The 27,808-nt window shown below is 36.7% G+C and overlaps 1 protein-coding gene across 1 annotated transcript in view; it reads left to right on the top strand.

Annotated features, from left to right (window-relative positions):
- The window catches only part of Rad54l2 (RAD54 like 2), a 129,808-nt gene that overhangs the window by 81,062 nt on the left and 20,938 nt on the right, over positions 1-27,808 (top strand). The window contains exons 3-8 of the mRNA XM_076867374.2: positions 22,479-22,680; positions 24,394-24,533; positions 24,829-24,945; positions 25,247-25,473; positions 26,264-26,446; positions 26,905-27,038. Of these exons, the coding sequence (XP_076723489.1) occupies positions 22,479-22,680; positions 24,394-24,533; positions 24,829-24,945; positions 25,247-25,473; positions 26,264-26,446; positions 26,905-27,038 (1,003 nt within the window). The remainder of the gene's footprint in view (positions 1-22,478; positions 22,681-24,393; positions 24,534-24,828; positions 24,946-25,246; positions 25,474-26,263; positions 26,447-26,904; positions 27,039-27,808) is intronic.

Here is a 27,808-nt window from a genome sequence, read left to right as displayed (position 1 = left end):
GTTTTGTCTATTATAGTCTTTTATTTGTTTTTATTTTTTAGTTGTAGATGGCTTCAATACCTTTATTTTATTTATTTTTATGGCACTGAGATTTGAACCCAGTGCCTCATACATGCTAGGCAAGCATTTTACCACTGAGCTGCAACCCCAGCTCTGTTTATTATAGTTTGTTTGGAACTAAAGTACAAACTGATTAGGGTTATTCTGGGGCAATCATGGTTGTTACAGCTCAAGATGGCTTGAGTCACGTCATTCTTTGCAGGTGGAAGATGTCTTTGGGAAGGGTTTCTTTTTCATCTTTGAAGCAGATAGACTAGATCACCAAACTCCAGTTGGACAAAGCTGAATAGAGGTTGGATTGTAGTTTATAAGATTTTTTTCTACTTTTGGTGCTCTCTTGATTGGAGACAGGGTGCAACTGAGAATGTAGGTATTCATTGGGTCTATCTGCTCTAGTGGATCTCACATAGTAATGTTGTATCTTCCCCTGCACCATGAGATGCCAGAAATAGCTGCTGTGCTTATTATTTATAAGAAATCACTCCTGTTCCTTCTTCTCTATAGCCTTAAAGTACTTTTTGTCTCTATAAGTTTGTCGGTTCTAGACACTTTACAGAGATATATGATCAGTCAACAAACATAATGAAAAAATATTCAACATTTTAGCAGTTAGAGAAATGCAAATTGAAACTACAATGAGATTTCATCTCATTACAGTCAAATGGGAATTATCAAGAATACAAGTAATAATAAATGTTGGCGAGGATGTGGGAAAAAGGCACACTCATACATTGCTGTTGGGACTGCAAATTGCTGCAACCACTCTGGAGAGCAGTATGAAAATTCCTCAGAAAACTTCAAATGGAACCATCATTTGATCCAGTTTTCCCATTCTTCGGCATATATCCAAAGGACTTAAAAATCAGCATACTACAGTGATGCAGCCATGTCAATGTTCATAGCAGCTCCATTCACAATAGCTAAGCTATGGAACCAACCTAGGTGCCCTTTAACAGATGAATGGATAAAGGAAATGTGGTACATATACACAATGGAATATTAACTCAGCTATAAAGAAGAATGAAATTATGGCATTTGCTGGTAAATGGACTCAACAATGGATGGCAGCAGGGGTGGGGGTGTGAGTTCAACCGATTGGATGGGGGTGGGGTGGGAGGGATGAGAGTGGGAAAAAACAGTAGAATGAACTGGATATAACTTTTCTTTGTTCATATATGATTAAATGACCAGCTTAACTCCACATCATGTTCAACCATAAAAATTGGAATTATACTCCATGTATATATGATATGTCAAAATGCATTCTGCATGTATAATTAAAAAGAACAAATAAAAAATATTTGTTCTGGTCATTTTGTATACATGGAATCACAATATGTATTCTGTGTTTTGCTTTTTTTTTCTCTTGGCATAATGATTAAGCAAACTTTGTGTATATGTGTGGTGGAGGGACTAAAATTTCCATAATATTAAATTGCCTTTTTAATTACTTAAGTGTTGACTTTGGTGGCAGTAAAGTATTTTCACATTTTTATGTAGCCATCACCACTATCCCTCATTAGAACTTTTTTTTTTTTTTTTTGGTCATCCTGTACTGAAAATCATCCTGTATCCGGTAAACAGTAATGCTATATTTCCCCTTTACCCAGAATTATTATTCTGCTCTCTCCCTCTCTATTTGACTCTTATATGTACCTAATTTAAATGGAGTCATACAATATTTGTCTTTTTGTGACTTCTTTCATTTAGCATAATATCTTTAAGATTGATCCATCTTGTACCAGGAGTGTATCAAGAGTTCCAGTCTTTTTAAGGATATATAATATTCTGTGTTATATATGTACCACATTTTGTTTATCTATTCATCTATTAATGGGCATTTAGGTTATTTGTAATACTGCTGGGAACATTGATGTACAAAATAAGTTAGAGTTCCTGCTTTCTATTATTTTAAGAACATACCTAGAAGTAGAATTACTAGATCTAAAAGTTAGTTTAAGTTTTTGAGGAACCCTTGTTTTGTTTTTCACAGCAGTCGTATCACTTCACATTCTTACCAGCCATACATAAGAGATCTAATTTGTTACACATCCATGATAACGCTAGTTTTTTGCAAACCACCTTTAAAATTGATTTTTATTAGATCATTATAGTTATACATGGTAGTTGGATTCATTTTGACAAAGTCATATGTGCACAGAATTTGATTTACTTCATTTAGTCTCCCCTTTCCCCTTCTTTCCTTTTTTTTCTTCTATTTTCCCTTATTCTCCTTCATAGGGAGCTTTCTTTCACTAATTTATTTTTTAGAGAGAGAGAGAGGAAGAGAAGAGGAGAGGAGAGAGAGAGAATTTTTTAATATTTATTCTTTAGTTTTCGGTGAACACAACATCTTTATTTTATTTTTATGTGGTGCTGAGGATCGAACCCAGCGCCCTGTGCATGCCAGGTGAGCACGCTACTGCTTGAGCCACATCCCCAGCCCACTAATTTATTTTTGATTAATGTTTTCTATATATACATAAAGGTGAAATTCTCTGTGGCATATTTATATGTGTACATAATGTGATTTTGTTTAATTCATTTCACATTCCCCCCCATTTCCTGTTCCTCCTCCCTCCCTATCTCCTCTTTCTATTCCACTGATTTTCCTTCTTGCCTTCTTTTCCTTATTTTGCTGTAGCTTTCACATAGAAGACATTTGACCCTTGATTTTCTGAAGTTAGCTATTTACTTAGCATGATGTTGTTCTTTATTTCCATCCATTTAATGGCAAATGCCATAATTTCATTCTTCTTTATGACTGAGTAAAACTCCATTGAGTATATATACCACATTTTCTTAATCCATTTCATCAGTTGATGGGTATCTGGGCTGATTGCATGATTAGGCTATTGTAAATTGTGCTGATATAAACTATATCAGCACATAGTATGCTCATTTTAGATCTTTTTTGGATAAATATGCCCTTAATTATTTTCTTTGCTGTGCAGAAGCTTTTTAATTTGATGGCATCCCACTTACTCATTTTTGTTTTTATTTTATGTACTTTAAGGGTCTTGTTAAGGAAGTCAGTGTGTATACCAATATGATGGAATATTGATCCTATGCTTTTTTCCTAGCACTTGCAAAGTTCCATTTCGATTTGACTTTTGTACAGGGTGATAGATAGGATATAGTTTCATTCTTCTACATATGAATAACCAGCTTTCCCAGTACCATTTGTTAAAAAGGCTATCTTTCATACAATATATATTTTTGAGCACCTTGTCGAGTATTAGTTAACTGTAAGTAGATAGATTTTTTCTGTATCTTCTATTTCATTGATCTTCAGGTATACTTTGATGTAAATACCATGCTGTTTTTTGTTACTGTAGCTATGTAGTATAATTTGACTTTAGGTATTGGGATGCATCCTGCATTGCTCTTGTTGCTCAGGATTGCTTTGGCTATTCTTAGTCTCTTATTCATCCAAATAAGTTTTAGGACTGTTTTTCTAGTTCTGTGAAGAATGTCACTGTTCTTTTGATGGAGACTGCATTGAATATGTATATTGCTTTTGGTAGTATGGCCATTTTGACTATATAAATTCTGCCTATTCAAGAACATGTAAGGTCTTTCCATCTTCTTTTGTCTTCTTCAGTTTCTTTCTTCAGTATTCTATAATTGTCACTGTAGAGTTCTTTCACCTCCTGGTTAGATTAGTTCCTAAATATTTTTTTTTTTGAGGCTGTTATGAATGAGGTAGTTTCCTGTTTTTTTTCTTAGGAAAATCACTACTGTAGTATACCTGCTACTATGCTGAATTTATTTATCAAGTCTAGAAGTCTTCTGTTGATTCTAGAAGAATCTAGAATACAGGATCATATCATCAGCACAAAAAGAGATAATTTGACTTCCTTTTCTTTTGTGTCCCTTTAATATCCTTCTTTTGCCTGATTGCCCTGACTACAGTTTTGAGAACTATATTGAATAGAAGTGGTTAGAGTGGACATCCTTGTCTTATTCCTAATTTTAGAGGAAATACTTTTCAGTTTTTCTCCATTCGGTATGATGCTGGCTTTGGGTTTGTTGTATGTAGCCTTTCTAAGACTATTTATTTATTTATTAAAAAATATGTTTTTTAGTTGTTGATGGACCTTTATTTTTATTTTTTGGTATCAGGGACTGAACTCAGATATACTCAACCACTGAGCCACATCCCTAACTCTGTTTTGTGTTTTATTTAGAGACAGGGTCTCACTGAGTTGCTTAGCACCTCCCTGTTCATGAGGCTGGATTTGAACTCATAATCCTCCTGTCTCAGTCTCCTGAGCCACTGGTATTACAGGCGAGTGCCATCGCGCCTGGCATGGACCTTTATTTTACTTATTTATCTATATGTAGTGCTGAGAATCGAACCTAGTACTTCACACATATATGCTAGGCAGGTGCTCTTCCACTGAGCTACAATTCCAGCCCTGGCTATATTTCTTTGGAGTAATAAAATAAACTGGCTTATCCAATGTTTTCAACATGAATGGGTGCTAGATTTTATCACTGGACTTTTCTACATCTATTGATGATGATGAATATTCTTGCCCTTAATTCTATTTAAATGGTGAATCATATATTAATTTGCATGTGTTGAACCAACCTTGCATTCCCTGGGATGAAACCTACTTGATCATGGTGGTCTATTTTTTTTTTTTTTTTTGAGAGAGAGAGAGAGAGAGAGAGAATTTTTTTATTTTATTTTATTTTATTTAAGTATTCGGCGGACACAACATCTTTGTATGTGGTGCTGAGGATCGAACCCAGGCCGCACGCATGCCAGGCAAGTGTGCTACCGCTTGAGCCATATCTCCAGCCCCATGGTGGTCTATCTTGATGTGGATTTTTTTTTTTTAAGTTGTCAATGGATCTTTATTTTGTTTGTTTATATGTGATGCTGAGAATCAAACCCAGTACCTCATACATGCTAGGCAAGCGCTGTACCACTGAGCTACAACCTCAGCCCTTGATGTGTTTTTGAATGGGGTTTACTATTATTTTATTAAAGATTTTTGCATTTATGTTCATCAGGGGTATTGGTCTATAGTTTTCTTTCCTTAATGTATCTTTGTCTGGTTTTGGTATTAGGGTTATATTGGCTTCAAAGAATGTATTTAGGAGTGATCCTTCCCTTTCAATTTCAGGGACTAATTTGTTAAAGACTGGTGTTAATTCATTTTTAAAAGTCTGGTAGAGGTCAGCTGAAAATCCGTATGGTCCTGGGCTTTTCTTTGTTGGAAAGCCTTCAATTTTATTACTTAATATTGGTCTGTTTGGGTTTTTGGTGTCTTCCTGATTGAATCTGGGCTGGTCGTATATGTCTAGAAATTTGTCAGTATCTTTAGATTTTCCAATTTAATACAAATTTTCAAAATAGTTTCTAATAATTCTCTGTATTTCAGAAATGTCTGTGCTTATATCTCCTTTTTTTTGGTCTCTAATTTTGTTTATTTGGGTCTTCTGTCTTTGGTTAGTTTGGCTAAGGGTTTATTGATCTTGTTTATCTTTTTAAAGAATCAATTCTTAATTGCATTGATTTTTGTGTTTTTTTTTTCTTTTCTCAATTTCATTAATTTCAGCTCTGATCTTAATTACTTCTTGTCTAGTGCTGGTTTAGGAATTAGTTTGTTTTTCCTTTTCTAAGGCCCTGAGGTGGAGCATAAGCTTATTTATTTGGGATCTTTCTATTTTTCAAATGTAGGTACTTGGGCTGGGGATGTGGCTCAAGCGGTAGCGCGCTTGCCGGGGTTCCATCCTCAGCACCACATACAAACAAAGATGTTGTGTCCGCCGAAAACTTAAAAAAAAAAAAAAAAAAAAAAAAAAAATATATATATATATATATATATATATATATATAAAATCTCTCTCTCAAAAAAAAAAAGACTATTGTTCAATCTCCATGTCATTATGTGGTTTCTATTATTTTTCTTGCTGTTGATTTTTAATTTTATTCCATTATGATCTGATAGGATGCATGGGATTATATCTAATTAAAAATACAGGGCTGGAGATGTGGCTCAAGCAGTAATGTGCTAGCCTGGCATGCGCACGGCGCTGGGTTCGATCCTCAGCACCACATAAAAATAAAATGAGGATGTTGTGTCCACCAAAAACTGAAAAATAAATACTAAAATAATTCTCTCTCTCTCCCCCCTCCCTCTCTCCCTCCCTCCCTCTCTCTCCTTCCCTCTTAAAAAATTATTAAAAAATACATACATATATTTAATTGTAGATGGGCACAACATATTTATTTATTTATGCATGTATGTATGTAGTGCTAAGGATTGAACTTGGGCCTTATATGTGCTAGGCAAGTGCTTTACCACTCAGCCACAAGCCCAGCCCTATATCCAATTTCTTTGTAGTTATTAAGACTTATCTTATAGTCTAGAATATTCTCTGTTTTGGAAAAGGTTCCATGAGCTGCTAAAAAGGTAAATTCTGCTTTTTGGGGCATGATGTATTCTGTAGGTCTCTATTAGGTCTATTTGATTTATAGTATTATTTAGGTCACAGATTACTTTATTGACTGTATTTTTGGGTGACCTTTCAATTGGTGACAAGGATGTATTGAAACCATACAATATTATTGTATTTGTGTCTATCTGAGATTTAAAATCAAGAAGCATTTTTAATGTATTTAGGTATACTGACATTTGGGGAAAATATATTTGTTATCATTATATCTTCTTGTTTGATTGTTCCCTTTACCCGGATGTAGTGGCATTCTTTGTCTCTTCTGATTAATTTTTACTTGAAATCTGCTTTGTCATATATGAGAACAGCTAGTCTTGCTTATTTTCAGACTATTTGTACAGAATATTTTTTCCACCTTTTAATCTATAATCTGCTTGTAGGAATCTTTGCCTATGAGTTTCTTGCAAACAACATATAGTTGGACCTTTTTTTAAAAAAAATACTTTTAGTTGTAGATGAATACAGTATCTATCCTATCTATCCATCCATCTATCTCTCTCTCTATCTATCTATCTACCTACCTACCTACCTACCTACCTACTGTCAGAACCGAATGTAGTACATGACATATGCTATGCAAGCACTCTACCACTGAGCCACAACCCCCGCCTTAGACCTTGTTTTTGATCCGTTCTGGTAATCTGTGTGTTTTAATTGAGAAATTGAGACCATTTACATTCAGTGTTACTAGGAATATGTGTTTCTAGTTTTCTGCCATTTGGGTTTGTTTGCTATATTTAATTCTGTCTTGATTTTTATTTATATAGTTCTTCTAGTGATTCTCATCTACTTGGGAGTTTTGAGGTTGTTTTGGGGTTTCCTCTCTATTCAGTTTATCACTGAGTATTTTTTGTAGAGCTGGCTTGGTGGTCATGAATTCTTTCAGTTTATTCTTGTCATGGAGAGTTTTTATTTTTTCATTGATTTGAAAAGAAGCTTTGGTGGATATAACAATTTGGCTGGCAATTATTTTCTTTTAGAGCTTGGAATATCTCATTCCAGGACCTCCTTGATTTTAGATTCTAAGTTGAGAAGACACAGGTGAGCCTTATTGGTGGGCCTCAAAATGTGACCTGACATTTTTCTCTTGCAGCTTATTTCTTTTTTTAAATTTTCTATGTTAAATATTTTTATTGGGGTGTGTCTTGGGGAATTCTCTTCTGATCTTGTCTGTATGTAGTCCTTTATACCTCTTGTGTGTGGATGTCTATCTCATTTCTGATAATGGGAAAATTTTTTGTTAGAATTTCATTGAAAATGTTCCTAGTGGCATTAGCCTGTAACTCCACATTCTCTTCTATCCCAGTGACTTTTAGGTTTGTTCTCTTGAAGCTTTGCTAGAATTCTTAGATAGTCTGATCATGTCCTTTTTAGTTTTTTCACTTTATTGCCTACTGAGTATTCAAGGTTATGTATCCTGTCTTCAAGGCTTAAAGTTTTATTTTCTATGCAATCTAATCTTTCTAGAGGATTCTTAATTTGATTCATTGTTTTCCATTTTCGGGAATTCTGATTGGAAACTTTTTATTATCTCTATTTCTTTATTGAAATGATCTTTTTTTTTTTTTTTAAAGAGAGAGAGAGAGAGAGAGAGAGAGAGAGAGAGAGAGAGAGAGAATTTTAATATTTATGTTTTAGTTTTCGGGGACACAACATCTTTGTTTGTATGTGGTGCTGAGGATCGAACCCTGGGCCGCACTCATGCCAGGTGAGGGCGCTACTGCTTGAGCCACATCCCCAGCCCTTGAAATGATCTTTCATCTTCTATTTCTTTCCTTAGATCTTTTTTTATCATTGAACTTTTAAATCTTTTTTCTTTTTACTTATACATGATGTAGAATATATTCTATTTTGATGTATTATACATACATCATCGAACATTTTAATAATCAGTTTTTTTTTTAATCTTTCTCTGGAAACTCAACCACTTTCATATCTGTGGGATCCTCTGTTGGCGGATTTTGGATTTGGGGGTAAAGATTTGTTTGCCTGTTTCCACATGTTTTCAGAGGTCTTGTAGTTATTTATCAATTGAGATGGATTCCTTTTCCTCTTTTAAACACATATCCTTTTGAGTGTAGTTACCTTTTTTGTTCTGGGACTTCTCTCTGTTTTTGATGTTTGAGTAGATGTCCATGGGTCTGACCTGAGGTCCTGCTCTGATTGTTCCTCTTGGGGCCTGGTTATTGGTTTGGGGGTTTTATCTCCCCAGTTCAATATGTTGAAGTAATGTTGAGACTTGGGGTAGGACTAGATTATGTGTGGGGTGAGATTTACTGTTGCTAGCCTGAATTGTGAGTATTCTTGGCAGCAGTATCTCTACTTTATGAATTGAAATGTTTAAATCACTTTTCTGCTCTTCTTAGAGGAAGGGGGAAGTGAAGCAAAAATAGGGTAGAAAGTCAAGAAAAAGTTTGAAATATTTTTTTAAAAAGTGAAAAGAGGACAGATTGGAGATAGGTAGTGGATGTTGGCTGTAAAGAAGGAGGAATTAAAAATCAACTAAAAGTCATTAAAAAAATAAAAGAGGGGCTGGGGATGTGGCTCAAGGGTAGCGTGCTTGCCTGGCATGTGTGAGGCGCTGGGTTCGATCCTTAGCACCACATACAAAGATGTTGTGTCTGCCAAAAACTAAAAGAAAAATAAATAAATATTAAAATTTCCTCTCTTTCTCTCTCTTTCTCTCTCTCTCTCTCTCTCTCTCTCTCTGTGTGTGTGTGTGTGTGTGTGTGTGTGTCTCTCTCTCTCTCTCTGTCTCTCAAAAAAATAAATAAAAGAGGAAGAGAGAACAGGAAAATTTAGCTATTGGTCAGGAAAGAGTGAAATGGGACAATAAGAGGGACAAAAACAAAGATACAAACAAGTAAATATAAGATCTAAACAACTCAAACCCACCTATATTTATACTCCACCTAAGTCAAACCAAAGTTATATAATTAACAGATACAGAAGAAAGCAATGGAAGTGAAAATAAAATTATATGAACATATATGTTTATTTCAAACTTATCCTCATGGTGAGTACACATACTCCCACATATATACTCACAAAATCTTGGAGAATGGAAAACCATAAAAAATAAATACATTGAAATGATATTTGAAAGGATTTTCAAAGGAATAGTAAAAAGTGCAAATATGTAGAAAAAAAGTTAAGAAAAAAGAGGAAAATTCTTAGAAATAAGGGGCTTGTTGGGCTGGGGTTGTGGCTCAGTGGTAGAGCGCTTGCCTAGCATGTGTGAGTCACTGGGTTTGATTCTCAGCACCACATATAAATAAGAATAAAATAAAGGTCCATCAACAACTGAAAATATATGTAAATTAAAAAGAAAGAAAGAAATTAGGGCCTAATTGTTGGTAGGGATAATTTCCTATATTTATATTTATATTTATTTTTGGCTCTGTAACTCTTGGATCAAGGGCTGGGGGTTGTTAAGTTATGTCTTTGTGTTCCTCACCTAACTGCCAGTTCTTGTAGCTAGGAAGCAAAGCTGGGTGTAGTAACTAGATAGATTGGGGAGTGCTAACAATTATGTATTCCTGTAGTGGGGGTGGTGCAGAGTTGTAAATTGGAAGTTCTAGTAGTTGGGGTTTAGTCTTGGCTGATCTTTGGAATTCTGTCAGTGGGTATTTGAGATTTGATCTATACCCCCATTGCTGGCCTGATGGCAGTCTCTGCTGGATGTTTGAATTTTGGGGGCCTCTGGCAAAATACACTTAAGAGCTTAGGACTAAACCTCCATAGATTTCATATTCACTGCTATGAATATGAATTATCAGGTACAGCAGATACTCTTGTTTGGCCGTTATATACATCTTCTCAATAGCTCTTATGGGGTACTAGCAATAGAGGGAGTTTTCTCTCCTTGATATCCAGAGTCTTCCTATTCCAAGCACATTTTTCTTTGCTCCTGTTTCAGTAACATTGGTCCAAGTACACTTGGAAATGTTGTTAGGCAACTGCTGATAACTTACTTTATGAATTCCCAATCTCCTATCTCTGTTCTCTGCCCTGCAGTGCTTATAGGTGGTTATTGTGCTGGCACCTGGTTTTCATGCTGATGATCCCAGTTCCTGCTGAACTATCTACCTGTGGACTGAGCAATTTTTGGTTGGTGTTTATTGAGGCACTTCTCCCACTGACTCTTGGTACATTAAGTTCAGCCTCCCTCTATTATATAGATTCCCCCATGCCAATTTGAAAAAAATTTGTTTAAAAAATTTACCATGTTTTTCTCTCTCTGTTAGCCTTCTTCCCTCCTTCTCTCAGCAACTCTGGTTGTGGCTGCCACCAGCCAAGTTGCCGCATCTCTAATGTATTATTTCTTATATTATATTTGAAATTTAGGACTTTCTGTGTGCCTATGGTTTCTTTTACAGGCCAGTATTATGTTTCAGTGAGTTCCCTTAGTTACTTCACTGAGGAGCAGTTTTCCAACTTTGTAAATCTGACGGTAAGGAACTGCTGGGAAACGTGTCCTTCCCCTAATCTGCCATTTTCTCTCTGGGCTAAAATTGATATATTTTTTTTTAAATTCAAGCAGGACCCGGAAATTAATAATTTACTACCATCCTAACTCAACATTACCAACGTTGAACCTAAATTCCTAATTTTGAATTAACCATAGACTTCTGGTACCCAGTCTACCTTTTATCCTTTTTATTTCATCTTAAAAAAAAAAACAAAAAACTATCCGAGGATATCTAGAGAATTAATGGCATACAGAATGGGGATATAGTAGCTTTTTTCAGTTTCTTGAACTCCATTTGCCACTTCTGCTACAAAGCATTTAGAGTCTTACAAGTTGCTGAGGCTAGCTTTGACTTGCATAGTTTTCCCAGCTTCTTCCCTAGTTGCTAGGATTACAGGTATGTGCCAATATGTGGTTGCCCACCATCTCCTAAAAAATAGGGCACCTGTCAGGCGTGGTGACACACATCCACACATCTGTAGTCCCAGCAGCTCCTGAGGGTGAAGGATCTCAAGTTCAAGGACAATCTCAACAATTTGACAGACCCTAAGCAATTTAGTTAGACCCTGTCTCTAAATAAATAAATGAATAAATAGGGCTGTGAATGTGACTCAGTGGAAAAATGCCTCTGGATTCAGTCTCCCCCCCCAAAAAAAATAATAAAATTTTAAAAATCAAAAGGGCTTGGATGTGGCTCAGTGGTAAGTTGCCACTGAGTTAAATCCCCAGCACCCCCACCCCACCCTGCAAATAAACAAACAAACAAACAAACATACATACAAACATACATACATACATACAGCCTCCACAACTTAGCAAGACCCTCTTCTCAAAAAATGAAAAAGAACTGGGGATGTAGCTCAGTTGGGAGCACCCCTGGGTTCAATCCCTTGTAACTGACCCTGCCCCTGCCTCCCCAAAATGTAGTGACCAGAAGACAGGGCTTTTGTTGAGCTTGAGATTGAGATTATCAAACCTTGACATGACTTTAAAATCTCAAAAGCAAGAAAATGGAAGAAGTGAAAGTTTTAAAAACTTCTCAAGGGATAAGACTTTGGGGGAAATTATCTATATCTATATCTATATCTATATTTATATCTATCTATATATCTTGCTGATAGCAGTGCTGAGGCATTTTAGCCTCTCTGGATGACATGCTGTGGTGGTCAGCAAAATAAAAGGCAACAGACCAAATGCAATCAGCAGCCTATTTTTTCCCCATTTTTTTGTATAAATATACTTGATACATACATACATACATACATATGTATTTTGGTATTGGGGATTGAACCCAGTGGCATTTAACCACTCACTGAGCCACATTCCCAGGCTCTTTTATATTTTATTTTGAGACAGGGTCTCGCTAAGTTGCTGAGACTGTCCTCAAATTTGCAATCCTCCTGCCTCATCATCCTGAGTTGCGGGGATTACAGGTGTGTATTATACCTAGCTTACTTAATCATTTTAAGAGTACAGTTCTTTGGTATTAAGTACAATCATTTTTTTTTTGTGAAACCATCACAACTGTCCATCTCCAAACTCTTTCAATCTTGGAAAACTAAAACTGTGTACCCGTTGAACAATAACACCTCATTTTCTCTTCCCCCCAGTCCCTTGTAACCCATACTTTTTTCTGTGTTTATGATTTTGGCTATTCTAAGTACCTCATATAAATGTAATCATGCTATATTTGTCTTTTTGTGATTGGCTTATTTTACAGTATGCTTTATGCTGGGTTCGTCCATGCTATAGCAAATGTCAGAATTGCCTTCCTTGTTTAGGCTGCGTAAGATCCATTGCATATATATATATCACATTTTGCGTATCCATTCATCTGTTGATGGACACTTAGGTTGTTTCTACATTTTAGTTCTTGTGAATAATGTTGCTATGAACATAAGTATAGAAATACTTCTTCAAGACCTTGCTTTCAATTCTTTTAGGTATATGGTCCTATGGTTTTAATGTATTCCCGAAGCTGATATGTTAGGACCTTAATCTCTAATGCAACAGTGTTGAGAGATGGAACCTTTAAGAAGTAATTAGGTCTTACTCTGACTTAAGGAGTGGGTTAATGTAATTATGGCAGAGAGTGAGACAGTTATCTCTGAAGTTAGTTCCTGATGAAAGGATGAGTTCAATTCCCTTTCCTCTTGCTTTTTCACCCTTCTTGCATGAGATGATACTGCCAGAGGCTTTTGCCAGATGCTGGAAACTTGATTTTGAACTTCTCACTTCCAAAACTGTGAGAAGTTAATTTTTTTCTTTTTATAAATTATTCTATAGTCTGTGGGGTCTGGGGTTGTGGCTCAGTGGAAGAGCACTTTGCTTCGCACGCATGAAACACTGAGTTTAATCCCCAGCACCACATAAAAATAAATAAATAAAATAAAATAAAGATATTGTGTCCATCTACAACTATCTGTAGTGTTCCGTTAGAACAACACAAAAAGACATATACCCAGGGCTGGGGTTGTGGCTTAGTGGTAGAACACTCACCTAGCAAGTGTGAGGCCTGGGTTTGATCCTCAGTACCACATAAAAATAAGTAAATAAATAAAATAAAGGTATTTTTTTTTAAAAAAGACACATATCCAAAGTGGAGTTGGTGGATCATATTATAGTTATACTTGTAATTTTTTTTCGGGAACCTCTTTACTGTATAGCAGCTATGCTATTTTATATTTCTGCCAATACTTATGGTTTTCTATTTTTTTTAGAGTATCCTTCTAATGGTTGCCTCATAGTTTTGATTTGCATTTTTCTAATGATTAGAGTTTCTGAGCATCTTTTCATGTATTTATTGGCCTCTTTCTTTCTTTCTTTCTTTCTTTTTTCAAGGAGTATCTATTCAAGTCCCTTTCCCATTAAAAAAAAAAAAATCAGGGTGTTTGTTTTCTTGTCTAATTGTGATGTTCTTTATATATTCTAATATTAGCCCCTTATTTGATATATGGCTTATAAATATTTTATCCTAGTTCATATGTTGTTTGCCTTTTTACTTTGTTGACTGCTCCCCTCCCCCAGTCCCCCACATAGGGGATTGAACCTAGGGGCACTTAGCTACATCCCCATCCCCTTTTATTTTTTGAGACAGTGTCTCACTAAATTTCCCAGGCTGTTCTCCAACTTGTGATCCTCTTGTCTCAGCCTCCTGAGGAACAGGAATTATATGCATGTGCCACTATGCTTGGCAAGATAGTACCTTTTGGTGCATAAAAGTTATAAATTTTCATAAAGTCTGATTTGTCTATTTTTCTTTCCTATCTGTGTCTTTTATATCATGGAAATTATTGCCAAATCCAGTGTTAAGAAGTTTTTGCCCTGTTTTTTCTTCTAAGAGCTTTAGGGTTTTAGGTTTTATATTTGGGTCATGGAGATATATATTTATTTTCAGTGAACAACAATTTAAAACATAAGCACATGTTTTTCAGTCATGTCTAAAAAGTACAGAAATTAAAAAGAACACCGTACAAAATCTATAATTTATATTTTTATAAATACTTTAAAAGAGAAAAGTGTAAAACATATGGTGACATTAGGGAAATGTATACAATTTTCTTTTCTTTTCTTGGTACCAGGAATTGAACCCAGAGGCACTTAACCACAGCTACATTCCCAGCCTTTCAACTTTTTGTTTTGAAACAGTGTCTCACTAAGTTGCTGATTGATGCTGGCTTTGAACTTGGATCCTTTTACCTCAGCCTTCTGGTTGCTGGAATTACAGGCCTGTACCACTGTGTAAAGCCTAGATTTAATTTTGAAGCCTATCTCATAAGCCTGACCTATTAAATACATGTGTGTATATACATACGTTAAGATCATGGATATAATTTGAATTAATTTTTATATATGGTATTAGGTTCATTATTCTGATGTGGATACCTACCGTTCCCAGCACCCTTGGTTGAAAAACTGTTCTTTCTTCATTGAATAGTCTTGTCACCTTTGACAAAAATTATTTGACCATACACACAAGGGTCTATTTCTGGTCTTTTTAATGCACTATTATGCCTGTCCTTATGCCAGTGCCATATTGTTTGGTTACTATGGGTTAGTAATAAGTTTTGAAGTCAAGAAATGTGAGCCATTCAACTTTGTTCTTTTTCAAAATTGTTCTTCCTTACTCATTTACTCATTTGTTTATGTATAGCTGCTTTAAGGCTACAGTGGCAACATGAACTAGCTGTGACCGAGATCTTAGACCTACAAAACCTAATTTTTTTTCATAACTTTATTGAGGTAAAATTGAAGTACAATAAAAGTACATATTTGAAGTATGCAATTTGATCAGTTTTGAGATGTATGTAACCAATACAATCAATATAAAAATTTCCATTACTTTTTTAAAAAATTTGAAACCATGCAGACTATGTTTCCTGCATGATTTATTAATTAGAATTCAATCACCTTAAGATATGTAGAACCTGTTTTAGTCAGCTTTTACACTGCTTTGACTAAAGGATCTGACTAGAACAACAATAGAGGAGGAAAAGTTTATTTGAGGGCTCATAGTTTTAGAGGTCTTAGTCCATAGAAGGCTGGCTCCATTTCTCAGGGCTCAAGATGAGGCTGAACATGGAATGTGTGGCAGAGGGAAACAGCTCACATCATGGTGATCAAGAAGCAGAGAGAGAGGTCTCCATATGCCAGATACAAATATATTATCCCAAAGCCACACCCTTATTCCCTACTTCCTCCAGTTATACCTTCCCCCTTCAGTTACCACTCAGTTAATCCCTTTCAGAGATTAATTTTCTCTTACAACCCAACCATTTCTCCTCTGAACCTTCTTGCATTGTCTCACACATGAGCTTTTGGGGGACACCTCATTTCCAAACCATAACAGAACCCCACCTCCACATGTCAACTATTTCAAAATTAAATGGCATACTTATAGAGATCAAGGAAGAAAGTACAAGAAAAATAAATAAAAAGTACTTAGAACTAAATGATAATAAAAGCTTAAAATACCAGGATTTCTGGGATGCAACAGTACTCAGATGAACAAACTACTTGTATCAAAAAGAAGCTAAAAAAAAAAAAAACACCACGATTTTCAAATTATGTAGTCGGAAGGAAAAAGCAAGAGTTGGAGCAAAAATATATGAAATAGAGAAGAATTTGATAAAAATCAGACAGTTCTAATCAGGAAAAAAGCAAGAACACAAAAATTAATATCAGTGGAAAGGGAGCTATCAAAATAACCCTACAGATGCTAAAAATATATTAAGGTAATATTACAGTTGTGTGCCAACTTATGTGATAGCTTACGTAGCATGGTTTATATTAGAGAAGAATCTGTGTGCTGCTGAGAAGAAAGTGTATTCAGTCATTGATGAATGAATATTCTATATATGTCTCTTAAGTCTAAATTATCAATTGTATATTTTACTTCTATATATTTTTTATTTAGTTTATGTTTGGAGGATCTATACAGTGATAATAGAGGCATGTTCAAGTTACCCAGTATTATTGTGTTGTGGTCTGATTCTTGAAACTGAGAAGAATTTGATACACGTAGATGCTCCATTGTTTGGGGCATAAATATTCACAATTGTTATGTCTTGATGTATAATTCCCTTAGTAGTATGAAATGTCCTTCCTTGTCCCTTCTGATTAACTTTGGCTAAAGTCTACTTTATTTGATATGAAGATAGAAACCCCTGCTTGCAATACTGTTTTCTAATTATTCCAGCTGTATTGGATTGTACCAAAATAAATAAAAGGAAAAACTAATTTCTACCAAGATGTTTTATGACACTATAGATACAAATGAAAGATAAGAAATAGCAAGTATGTGGGTTATGTTAAAGAAATACATGTATCAAGTAGCCAACAGAAGAGCACTCAAGGATATATATAAATTGATTTGCCGGTATGAAATATGTAAATATGTAAATATGTAAATATGTAATTTGTATTAACAAATGTGGAAAAGTTGAAATCTGAAGAGATTAGTTGTTTTCAAGTTGATATGGCTGCACACAGGAAAAGTTGAGAACTAAATAGTTAAGAGGTTAATACTTGTTTCATTTTATTTTCTCTTAAAACTTTTAAAATTAGGGTTGGGAGTGTAGCTCAGTGTTGTGAAGTCCTTGCCTAGCACATCCAAGACACTGGACTCACTCCCCAGCACCACATACAAAACAAAACAAAATAAAAGCAATACTTTAAATTAAAAAATAATAGTGAAAATCTCAATCATAAAATAGTAGAGATGAGAATAAAATCTTTTCCCATTACTCTCTTCAATTGTTGTGAATACAGGACCAGTCTTATTTCATCTATTCCCCCCACCAACCTTGAATTATTTGGAAGCCTATTCTTAACATTATAAAATTTTTTCCTGTTAATACTTCAGAGTGTATTTATAATATTCCCTAATACATACGTACATATATATTTATATCTATATATCTCAAGTCCTAACAAAACAAAATCTACACAATATCATTACAACACCTAAAATTTTAAAAACTGTAGTTCCTATATCATGAAACATTTAGATAATCCTTAATTATCTTTAAAAATTATTTTCATTGTTAATTTATTCAAATCCTCACAAGGTCCACATTTAGTTGAATATGTCTTTTATATCTCTTTAATCTGTAAACTTTCCCTTGTTTTTTCCTTGCAATTTATTTCTAGAAGGAAAGGATTTACAGTCTAATTTTGTTGATTGTATTCCTGTGGTTTTGTTTATAGTTCATTGTCTCCTGTATTTTTGTAAACCAGGATTGAAATATTAAGCTGTGTTCAAATTTAGGTGTTTTGGGCTGGGGTTGTAGCTCAGTGGTAAAGTACCACTGGATTCAATTCCAAGTATTGCCAAAACAAAAATAGTTGCAGTTTTTAGCACACATACATCAAAGGTAGTGATGTATGTATTTTATCACATGACATCAGGAAATGTGATGAAACTTGGAATCCACTAATCTTTTTTTATAGAGAAGAGGAAGAAGAGGAAGGGCCCTGAAAGTGTTTGTACCTTATGCCCTCATTGAGTGAAATGTCGAAGTTTCTCCCCCATTGGTTTGACTAGTAAAATTTGTGGTGTGGCTTATAACTCATTCCCAAGAAGCTTATGTAAGTGTTCTTTGGTGTTTATATAATTCTGGTGATTGCTGTTCATGGCTGGCTCTCGTGAAGGAGAAAGTTCAGAAGTATTTGCACCCGGGTCTGACTCTGTGATCCCGAGTTAGGGTGGTAGTAGTCATTATTGACTTTTTTTTTTTTCTTTTTAGATATTGATAGATCTTTATTTTATTTGTTTATTTATATATGGTGCTGAGAATTGAACCTGGTGCCTCACACATGCTAGGTGGTAGCATTCTACCACCGAGCCACAATCCCAGCCCCAGTCATTGACTTTTAAGCCAAGTAGATACTAATTTACATTTATTATCTGTCAAAACATGTCTTGTTAACTTACTTATTTATTTTTTGGTACTAGGGATTAAATCAAGGGCCACATCCCTAACCATTTTTATTTTATTTTTTTTGAGATAGGGTCTCACTAAGTTGCTTTGGGCCTCACTAATTTGCTGAGGCTGGCCTGAATTTACTATCCTCCTGCCTTAGCCTCCCAACTCACTGGGATTACAGGCATGCACCACCATGCCCAGCTTCTTGTTACTTAGTTGCTGGACTTTGTCTCTTTTTTTTTTTCTCAGTGGATGGGTTATATTCTAAAATTGTGGAGGGTTAGTTTTTGAAAGTTCTTTTGCTTAAGTTGTGAATTTAAATGATTCAATATTTAGAAGGTACAAAAGAGCATATAGCGACATAACATTTTGGCTTAGGGAAAATTTAATTATAGAATTAAAAAGGGGCTGGGGATGTGGCTCAAGCGGTGGCGCGCTCACCTGGCATGCGTGCGGCCCAGGTTCGATCCTCAGCACCACATACAAACAAAGATGTTGTGTCCGCCAAAAACTAAAAAAAAAAAAAAAAAAAAGAATTAAAAAAATAAGAATAGTTTATTAAACATGCAGCTTATGATATTATCTAAAATTCAGAAACTTCATAATAAGCATCATGAAGCAGCAATGAAGTGCTTGTAAAACACTGACAATAAACTTTAAGTATTAGTACATGTTTAAACTAAAATTCTTTAACAAGAGTAGTTGTTGAACCTAGAGGGTGAGGATTTGTTCAAAGAATGCTAGGCAGTAAGGCGTGGAGTTGGTTTTGACCTATATCTCTTGTATAGAGGAAAGGGGGGAATTGATATCTGAAGTAAGTGTGCTTAAGAATTATATACTTTGATCATTTTAATATTCTTGTTATACTTGGTTACATTCAACCCCATGTCAGATGGGAGTTCACAAAGCCAGGCCTCATAACTTGGAATGAATGTTTGATAGTGAATCTGTAATGTTGAAAGTCCAGCAGGTTCTGTTCTTTCTCTTCCCAGGAGCAGCCCACTCTGCCATGCAGAAGCCAGAACAAGGAATACAATAGTTGGCAACAAGTTTTTATTGATCATTTTCAGATCCCTTGGCCTGACCTTTAAGACCTGCTCTCTATATTCTGATTTCTGTACTATTTGCCTACTATATAACCTTACCTCCAACTGTACCTCCAAATGATTGCTCAACTGATTTACTTATGAAATAGAAACAATCAAGATCAGGAGAGTATCAAAGGTCATTATCAGACCCATTTCAGAGGAACCAGCAAAACACTAAGTTGAAGTGTGCCAACCCAGCCGCAAGTGTGGTTGGTGTGTGGCCCAAGCTGCAGTGTTGGTTAAAGTGGCCATTTAGCGATGGCTGTTCCCTCCTTAGGAGTCTGCTGTCCACCCAGCTACTCATTTGTTGGCTTCCCTTTTTAGAAGGGAAGCATTTTTAACTGTGAGTTAGGAGGAATATGAAAATGTTTGGAGGGTTGGGGTGCCTAAAAGATTGAGTTCTTTTAAAGGAAAACAGAATGCTGAGCTTTCCTCCTATAGTGTTTCAGGCAGAAGTCAGAAAGGACTGATGGAAGAGGATCATGAATTTGGAGGGCAGCTAGTCTGACTTGGAGCTCTACCTTGAAGCATCCTTTTTCTTTCTTTATTTTTTGAGGGGCTGAGGATTGAACTCATGTCTCTATGTCATGTGTTCTATTCCAGAGCTGTAGCTACAGCTCTTACATCTGGCTGGATATAGAAGCTATGGAACCAGGCTTCCTTATTGAGTGCTGAAAATTGAACCCAGTGCCTCATACGTGCTAGGCAAGCACTCTTACCACTGAGTTACAGCACCAGCCCTACACAACATTCTTAATGCTTCTTGCCACCCTGTGCTCAGCTTTCTCTATAAGGCCTTTTGTAAAAGGCTTATTGTAGATCCATTGGTAATGGTGAAGGGAGTATGGCATTTTAACCTCTTGCTTGTGTTCTATTGCTTAGGTCCCATTCTGAGCATTCCTCAACTGCTTCCTTCCTTGGCATTTCCCGTTTGGTCTTCAAAAAGCAAAGGCAGCCTGCTTGAAACCTTTGATGGTCCCTCAGAATGAGGGCAAATGAAGATGTTGCCAGTGTTGCTGTAGGGGAGTGAATCACCTCAAGCATCTACATGTGAATGAATGGGCATGCACACACACCCATCTGCTCACTTTCACAGTGACCACATTAACCTCCTCTCTATACCCCCAAACCAGGACAGTACCCCACTATACCTGGATTCAGTCCCCAGTACACCCCCGCCACCTGCTTTCAAATAAAAAATAGAAGGGACTGGGGATGTGGCTCAGTGGAAGAGCACCCTGGGTTCAATATTAAATTCAGTATTAAATACGAAATTCGTATTACAAGCAAAACTTAAGAAAGGTTAGTTGTATAGCCTCAAAGTTTCTTTCCCCAAGTTTTTTTTTTTTTTTTTTTTTTTTTTTGGTTTTAGCATATATTCTGAAATTCTTCTTAACATTTTTCCTTCCAGGAAATGGAGCTTATTAATTCTCTTCTCCTGAATGTAGACTGAGCATAATGATTGACTTCTGATGAGTAAAATATAGAAAAGGAAAGATTGTTATTTTATAGTGGAGAAACTTAGCAAATACCACATTTATCAAGTGATCAAAATGTAAGTTATGTTGATGTCTGATAAGATGTGATGAGAAGGGCACTTCACCTCTGTGATATTCTTCCCCTAGAAGTTATAACCCCAAACTAATCATGAGAAAACATCAGTCAAACCCAAGTTAGAGGGACAGTCTAAAAAAACATGTGACCAGCATCTGGTGTTTTTTCACTCTAAAGTTTCAAAGTCATGAGAATAGGCTAAGTAACTGCCTCAGTTTAAGGAGACGTAACAGCTACAGGGAACATAGTTTACTGGATGGGATCCTATGACAGAAATAAAGACATTAGTGGAAAACTGGTGAAATCCAAATAAGGTCTGTAGTTTGGTTAAACACAGTCATCAACACAATATATTTGGGTCCTTCCTACATAAGGGTCAAGTGCCATTGCTTGGTTTTGGCATTTGTGTTCTAGTTTCAAATTGCTCTTACATTTGGGAAAGATCTTTTGGTTGTGTAGTTAGGGGTTCTGGCAGATTTAAGAACAGGCTTTATGGCTTAAGTGATTCTCAAGGCCTGCCCATTTAGCAGAATGCTGCTTTAGCAGGCTGAGGAGTGGGATTGTGCACATGGACCCTCCTGCCTTGACCCCTGTCCTTGCTGGTATTTGATGCAACAAAGTATACTTTAGACATTCTAATCTTTCAAGGCCTCAGTCACATTTTATCTTCAATATGATATAATTCCTGTGTGCTTATTACATAAAATAGCCTTGTATTTCCTGTAACTGTAACATAATTATTCTTGGTTTATTTAATTACCTTTGGCTAAAAAATGATGCCTTAAACCTTTAAGTTCTTTAGGTCTATTGATCTGCTCCTTCTGTAATATTAAGTACACCTTGCCATGTTTTATCTGTCTATATATGACTTATCTTCATCAATAGAAAACAAACATCTTTGGAAGGAAGAAGTCTTGAAAATATTCCTTGAAGCATGTAGGATAGTTCTTGCCATATTGTAATCCCTCATTAAATGGTCAACAAATTGAAAGGGTGAACACTTTAAGACATGGAAGAAGGCAAGAGACGAAGGGAATTGCTTTGAGTCACGCAAGTGATTGTGAGCTGTGTTTGGAACTCAGCTGCTCAGTTTTGTGCCATTCTGAGTATTCTGAGGCCTTGAAGCTTCCTAATCCTGATAAATAGTATCAATTTGATAGCTTTCATTTTTTGAAGTCCTACTCTGAGCCAGGCTTGGTTTAGGCATACACACTATTTAGTACTCACAACAGCCTTGTAAGGTAGGCATTATTATCTTCATTTAATAGATAAATCCGTTAACATTCAGGGAGATCTTAACTTTTTTTACCAACTATTAAGTTGCTGAGTTGAGATTTGAACCCAGGAGTGTCTGTAATCAAATCCCACTCCCAGTACAACCACCTTTCCCCCTTGTTTTTTCAGACCAATCCCTGGAAGGCATGTGTGGCACTGAACATGACCACCTGGGGGAAGATGGACAGCGGCCGCCACGATGCACTTCAACTACCTCATCTCAGTCTGAGCCTTCAGAGCAGCTTAAGCGCCCCCAAGGCAAGATCCTAGCCTCTGAGGACCCCAAAAAGAAGAGAGCTCAGAAACCCTCTCACATGAGAAGAAACATACGGTGAGTTGTGCTTTGGGTAAGAGGAGAGAGTAAGGAGTAGAAATATTTTCCTTCATCATAAGGTTATCAGTAGCAGAAGGACTGGTTTGGACAGGAGTGACCTCTCTCTGAAGGAGAAAGTGCTCAACTGTGTGCCCTCTTTAATAGTGAAGGTGCAGCTGAGGACCATTGGCTTAAGCTGTCCAAGGAGGATGCAGAGAGGATGTGGAAGGGCCTTGACTGCTGCTGAGGAGGTCTTGGGTAGCAATTGAGGATGAAAGGGTGCTCTGAGTTGGACTTTCTGTTTTTTCATTTGTCTGTCTGTCTATCTATCTTTTTTCTCAAAACTAGAAGAGATTTTTAAAAGAGAAAATTGAGTTCTCATCTTCTTAGAACTCAACTTCAGATGGTGCAGGTCTTTCTGGCCCCAGACAAGACTTCTTCCTTGAGTTTAAAGATGAATAAATGTGAGCTTCCTTCACTTTCCAAATCCCCAACAATTCTTCCTTTTGCCAAATAACACCTTGTGCCATTGAAAGGAGATAAATATCATTTTTACCTCCTGCCCCACTTTTTCTTTTTAAAATGTAATGACAATTTAAAGATATTTACTCTAAACTTAAGGATGTAGAATCCCCCTAATTCTTCCCTGAAGACCTTAAAAGAGCGTACTACAGGGATACTGCCACATCGATGTTCATAGCAGCACAATTCACAATAGCTAGACTGTGGAACCAACCCAGATGCCCTTCAATGGATGAATGGATTAAAAAAATGTGGCATCTATACACCATGGAGTATTACCCAGCACTAAAAAATGACAAAATCATGGAATTTGCAGGGAAATGGATGGCACTAGAGCAGATTATGCTTAGTGAAGCTAGCCAATCCCTAAAAAACAAATACCAAATGTCTTCTTTGATATAATGAGAGCAACTAAGAATAGAGCAGGGAGGAAGAGCAGGAAGAAAAGATTAACATTAAACAGAGACATGAGGTGGGAGGGAAAGGGAGAGAAAAGGGGAATTGCATGGAAACGGAGGGAGACCCTCATTGTTATACTAAATTACATATAAGAGGTTGTGAATGGAATGGGAAAATAAACAAGGTGAGAAATGAATTACAGTACATGGGGTAGAGAGAGAAGATGGGAGACGGGATAGTAGAGGATAGGAAAGGTAGCAGAATACAACAGTTACTAGTATGGCATTAAGTAAAAATGTGGATGTGTAACCGATGTGATTCTGCAATCTGTATCTGGGGTAAAAATGGGAGTTCATAAATCACTTGAAGCTAATGTATGCTAATGTATGAATATGATATGTCAAGAGATTTGTAAGGTTTTGAACAACCAATAAATTAAAAAAAAAAAAAGAAAAAAAAAAGAATCCCCCTAATTCTTTTCCACATAAAAACTTTATTTTTAATGCCAGTTTTCAGTTTTGTAAACAATATTACCCTATTTTACTCTCGATCTTTTGTATGTACAAAGAAAAGTCCACAGGGGCATCTGTCAGGAAGTTAAATAACATGAAAAGTATGTAAGCCTAGTACTATCTGAGCTTGAAGCACCCCGCCCCCCAACCCTGCCCATTGCATAGGTTTGATGGGGCTGAAATGATTTCTTCTCTTCCTCTATCAATTCTCTGAGCTTAGCAGTGGTAATTTCCTTTTTATCTTGACATTACTTTGCCCAAATATTGAGTGAACCCAATTGCTGTTTTTAATGTTTAGAAAGCTACTGCGGGAGGATCAGTTGGAGCCTGTTACCAAAGCAGCACAGCAGGAAGAGTTGGAAAGAAGGAAGCGCCTGGAGCAGCAGAGGAAAGATTATGCAGCCCCCATTCCTACTGTTCCTCTAGAGTTCCTCCCTGGTAAGCAATGGAGATGACAGAGAAAAGAGGCCCTGGGCTTGCACAGTGGTAAAAGAAAGACATGTAGTAAGATTGTGGCCTCCTGTAATCCTTTAAAGTCATTCAGCTTCTTTTGAGTACACATCAGAAGAATCTGATTTTGAAAGTAGAAATAGATAAAAATGAAGTACTCAAATTGATTTTATTGTGATTTTTTTTCCTGTAACTTTGTATCTTAACATGCCAAAGGGATTTTTCTAGAGATCAGGTTGATGATAGCAGTATGGTTTTGACATTCCCTTCTTTCTTTTTCTAGAGGAAATTGTCTTAAGAGCAAGTGATGGTCCTCAACTGCCTCCTCGGGTCTTGGCCCAGGAAGTCATTTGTTTGGACAGTAGCAGTGGCAGTGAGGATGAAAAAAGCAGTCGAGATGGTAAGATCCAGCCAGAGGTGCCTTTCCTTCCTCCTGACCAGGTGTTCACCTGAGATTGACTGTACTTTTGGAAAAAAGAGTTCACTTCTTATTCTTTTGGTTTGGAGCATAGCTTTGACAGATTTCCCTGACTTACTTTAGTAAATGTAAATTTTCTCCTTAGCTTGAAGATGGAAGGGGGGGGAAATCAAAATTTTTATAACTAATGATAAATTCTAACCAAGGATACACACACTTCTGATTACCACCAGTAAATTATCTCTGTTCTCTGGGTTTTTGTTTTGTTTTACTGGTGTCTCAGAGGTGATTGAACTGAGCTCTGGAGAGGAGGATACTCTTCACATTGTGGACAGCAGTGAGTCTGTCAGCGAGGAAGACGAGGAAGAGGAGAAGGGTGGCACCCATGTGAATGATGCCTTAAACCAGCATGATGCTATTGGGCGGGTTCTTGTCAACCTGAACCACCCTCCAGAGGAGGAAAATGTCTTCCTCGCCCCACAGTTGGCACGGGCTGTGAAACCTCATCAGGTACAACAAATCTTACCCTCCTTTTCTTTTCCTTTCTGTTTCCTTACTGGGAACTTCATTGCCTATTTGTGGTTACTAGTAGCACATTCTGTAAAGTACAAGTTTGATCCTGTAGAATAGCTGTTGGAATAGCCTGATCCTTCCTCCTAGCAGTTGGCACTTCAAGATTCCTGTGAATATGAAGGGTAGGGGAAAGAGAAGAGACAAGATTTTCCTTGACACATAGAAATTGCTGGAGCTCTTGCCTAACAGCTCTTGTACTCCTCTGTGGGATCAAAAATGAAGAGCTCGAGAGGCTCTCTAAAAGAGTGGAGCTTTGATTAGGAAGGCATGAATTCACAACAGATATGACTGTCAGATGTCAGAGGGACTTTCTAATAGTTGGGAAAAGAATAGTTTGTATTGATCCAAAGCCTGGATCTAGGACCAGTGGGTGAAAGTTCCATGAAGGTAGAACAACACTCAGCTTAAGAACTGCAGCAGCAAGAATTGCCCCTTAAAGATTGAACTGTCTGGAAGAGGTGCCCTCCTCAAGGCTGAGGACAGCCAGGCTGAATGAAAGCTCCCATCAGGAATTTGGTACAGCAGATCCTTTATATCAGGTGGGACGTTGTACCGGATGAATGATTTTCTGTTTTCTCCAGGTTATAGGGAAACTTCTGTGGAGTCCATACCAGCTGTGTGTTGTAATATCTACTCATTTACTTAATTCTGACTAATTCCAAAGTGAGTACAAATAGAGCCCTGGTCTTTTCTAGTCCCTCTGACATTTATTTCTGTTTCTGGCCAGATTGGCGGGATCCGGTTCCTGTATGATAACCTTGTGGAGTCACTGGAGAGGTTTAAGACCAGTAGTGGCTTTGGCTGTATCCTAGCCCACAGCATGGGTCTAGGGAAAACTCTGCAAGTGATCTCCTTCATTGATGTCCTCTTCCGCCATACGCCAGCCAAAACAGTCCTTGCCATTGTTCCGGTAAGTGTTTGGGGAAAGACACCGAATAGTCATAGCTCTGAAGAGCTCTAGTTAAAGACTTCACCTGACACTGAAAAGCTTGATGAAATCAGCTCTGAGCTTGCCTTCCCACCCCCACCCCCTTCTCTTCTTCTTCTTCTTCTTCTTTTTTTTTTTTTTTTGGCACTGGGGATTAAACCCAGGGGTGCTTAACCACATTTTCTTCTTTTCTTTTTTCTTTTTTTTAAATTTTTTTTCTTTTTTCTTTTGTACCAGGGGGCACTTAACCACTGAGCCACTTCCCAGCCCTTTTTATATTTTATTTAGAGACAGGGAATCGCTGAGTTGCTTCAGGCCTTGCTAAAGTGCTCACAATCCTCCTGCCTCAGCCTCCCAAGCCACTGGGATTATAGGCATGCACCACTGTGCCTGGCTGAACTTGTTTCTTAGGACTCTTTTTTGACTTGACTTTCTGATAGGTTAATACTCTTCAGAACTGGTTGGCAGAGTTCAACATGTGGCTTCCTGCTCCTGAATCCCTTCCAGCTGACAACAAGCCTGAAGAAGTCCAGCCTCGGTTCTTTAAAGTTCACATCTTGAATGATGAGCACAAGTAGGTGACCTGCCTTCTCTTCTCTGCCCCTTCATTTTGACTTCTTTCTTGGATCTAGATGTTAGGGCAGTCTATTTGACTACATACTCTGTCTTCCCAGATTGCTTTTGTTTTCTTGATGTGTCCTTCTCTGTTCTTACTACTTACTTTTTTTACCCTCTACGCAGGTTTTTAGTAAAAGCAGAGTTATGTTGCCTGAGAAATTTCTTGTGTTCTACTTTAGGATGCTTTTATGTCATGAAAAACCTGTGGGCATGGTCACATTTTCCAATGTATATGGAAAAAGAAATTCAGCATGATAGAACGGAATTTTTCATCTTTTAACTTCTTACTTTTTATATTTCTCTTTTTTGTAGATACCTGATCATCATTCTCTTAAGCCATGGATCAATAGTTATTAACCTTTAATGGTTCAATTTCCACAACTTTGAAAGGTGTAAATCTTGTTTTGCTTTAGATTTAAATAAAATTATATTTCTATTCTGTAAAGTAAACTCAGTTTCCAAAACTCTGAAGAACTTCTTGCTTCAAGCCAACTGTCCATGTTGCCCTTTTCTCTCATTGACATGGCTAATTGAGAAGGTAGACTTTATTTTCTGCAGAGACTACTTTTTGTCATTTTTGGTCACACACATTAAAATGAGGAGACTCTGAGTGACTCAACAAGTGGTTAATCCTCTGCTCTCTGTTTTTGGATTTTAGGACTGGTAGTCAACATGTGAAACACAGTGAGGGCTCAGGTGTTTAGGAGTGGAGTGGCTATGATGAAG

The sequence above is a fragment of the Callospermophilus lateralis genome, chromosome 10 (genome assembly GCF_048772815.1).
Source record: "Callospermophilus lateralis isolate mCalLat2 chromosome 10, mCalLat2.hap1, whole genome shotgun sequence".
Lineage (NCBI taxonomy): Eukaryota > Metazoa > Chordata > Mammalia > Rodentia > Sciuridae > Callospermophilus > Callospermophilus lateralis.
This window is presented reverse-complemented; position numbering and strand designations above follow the sequence as displayed.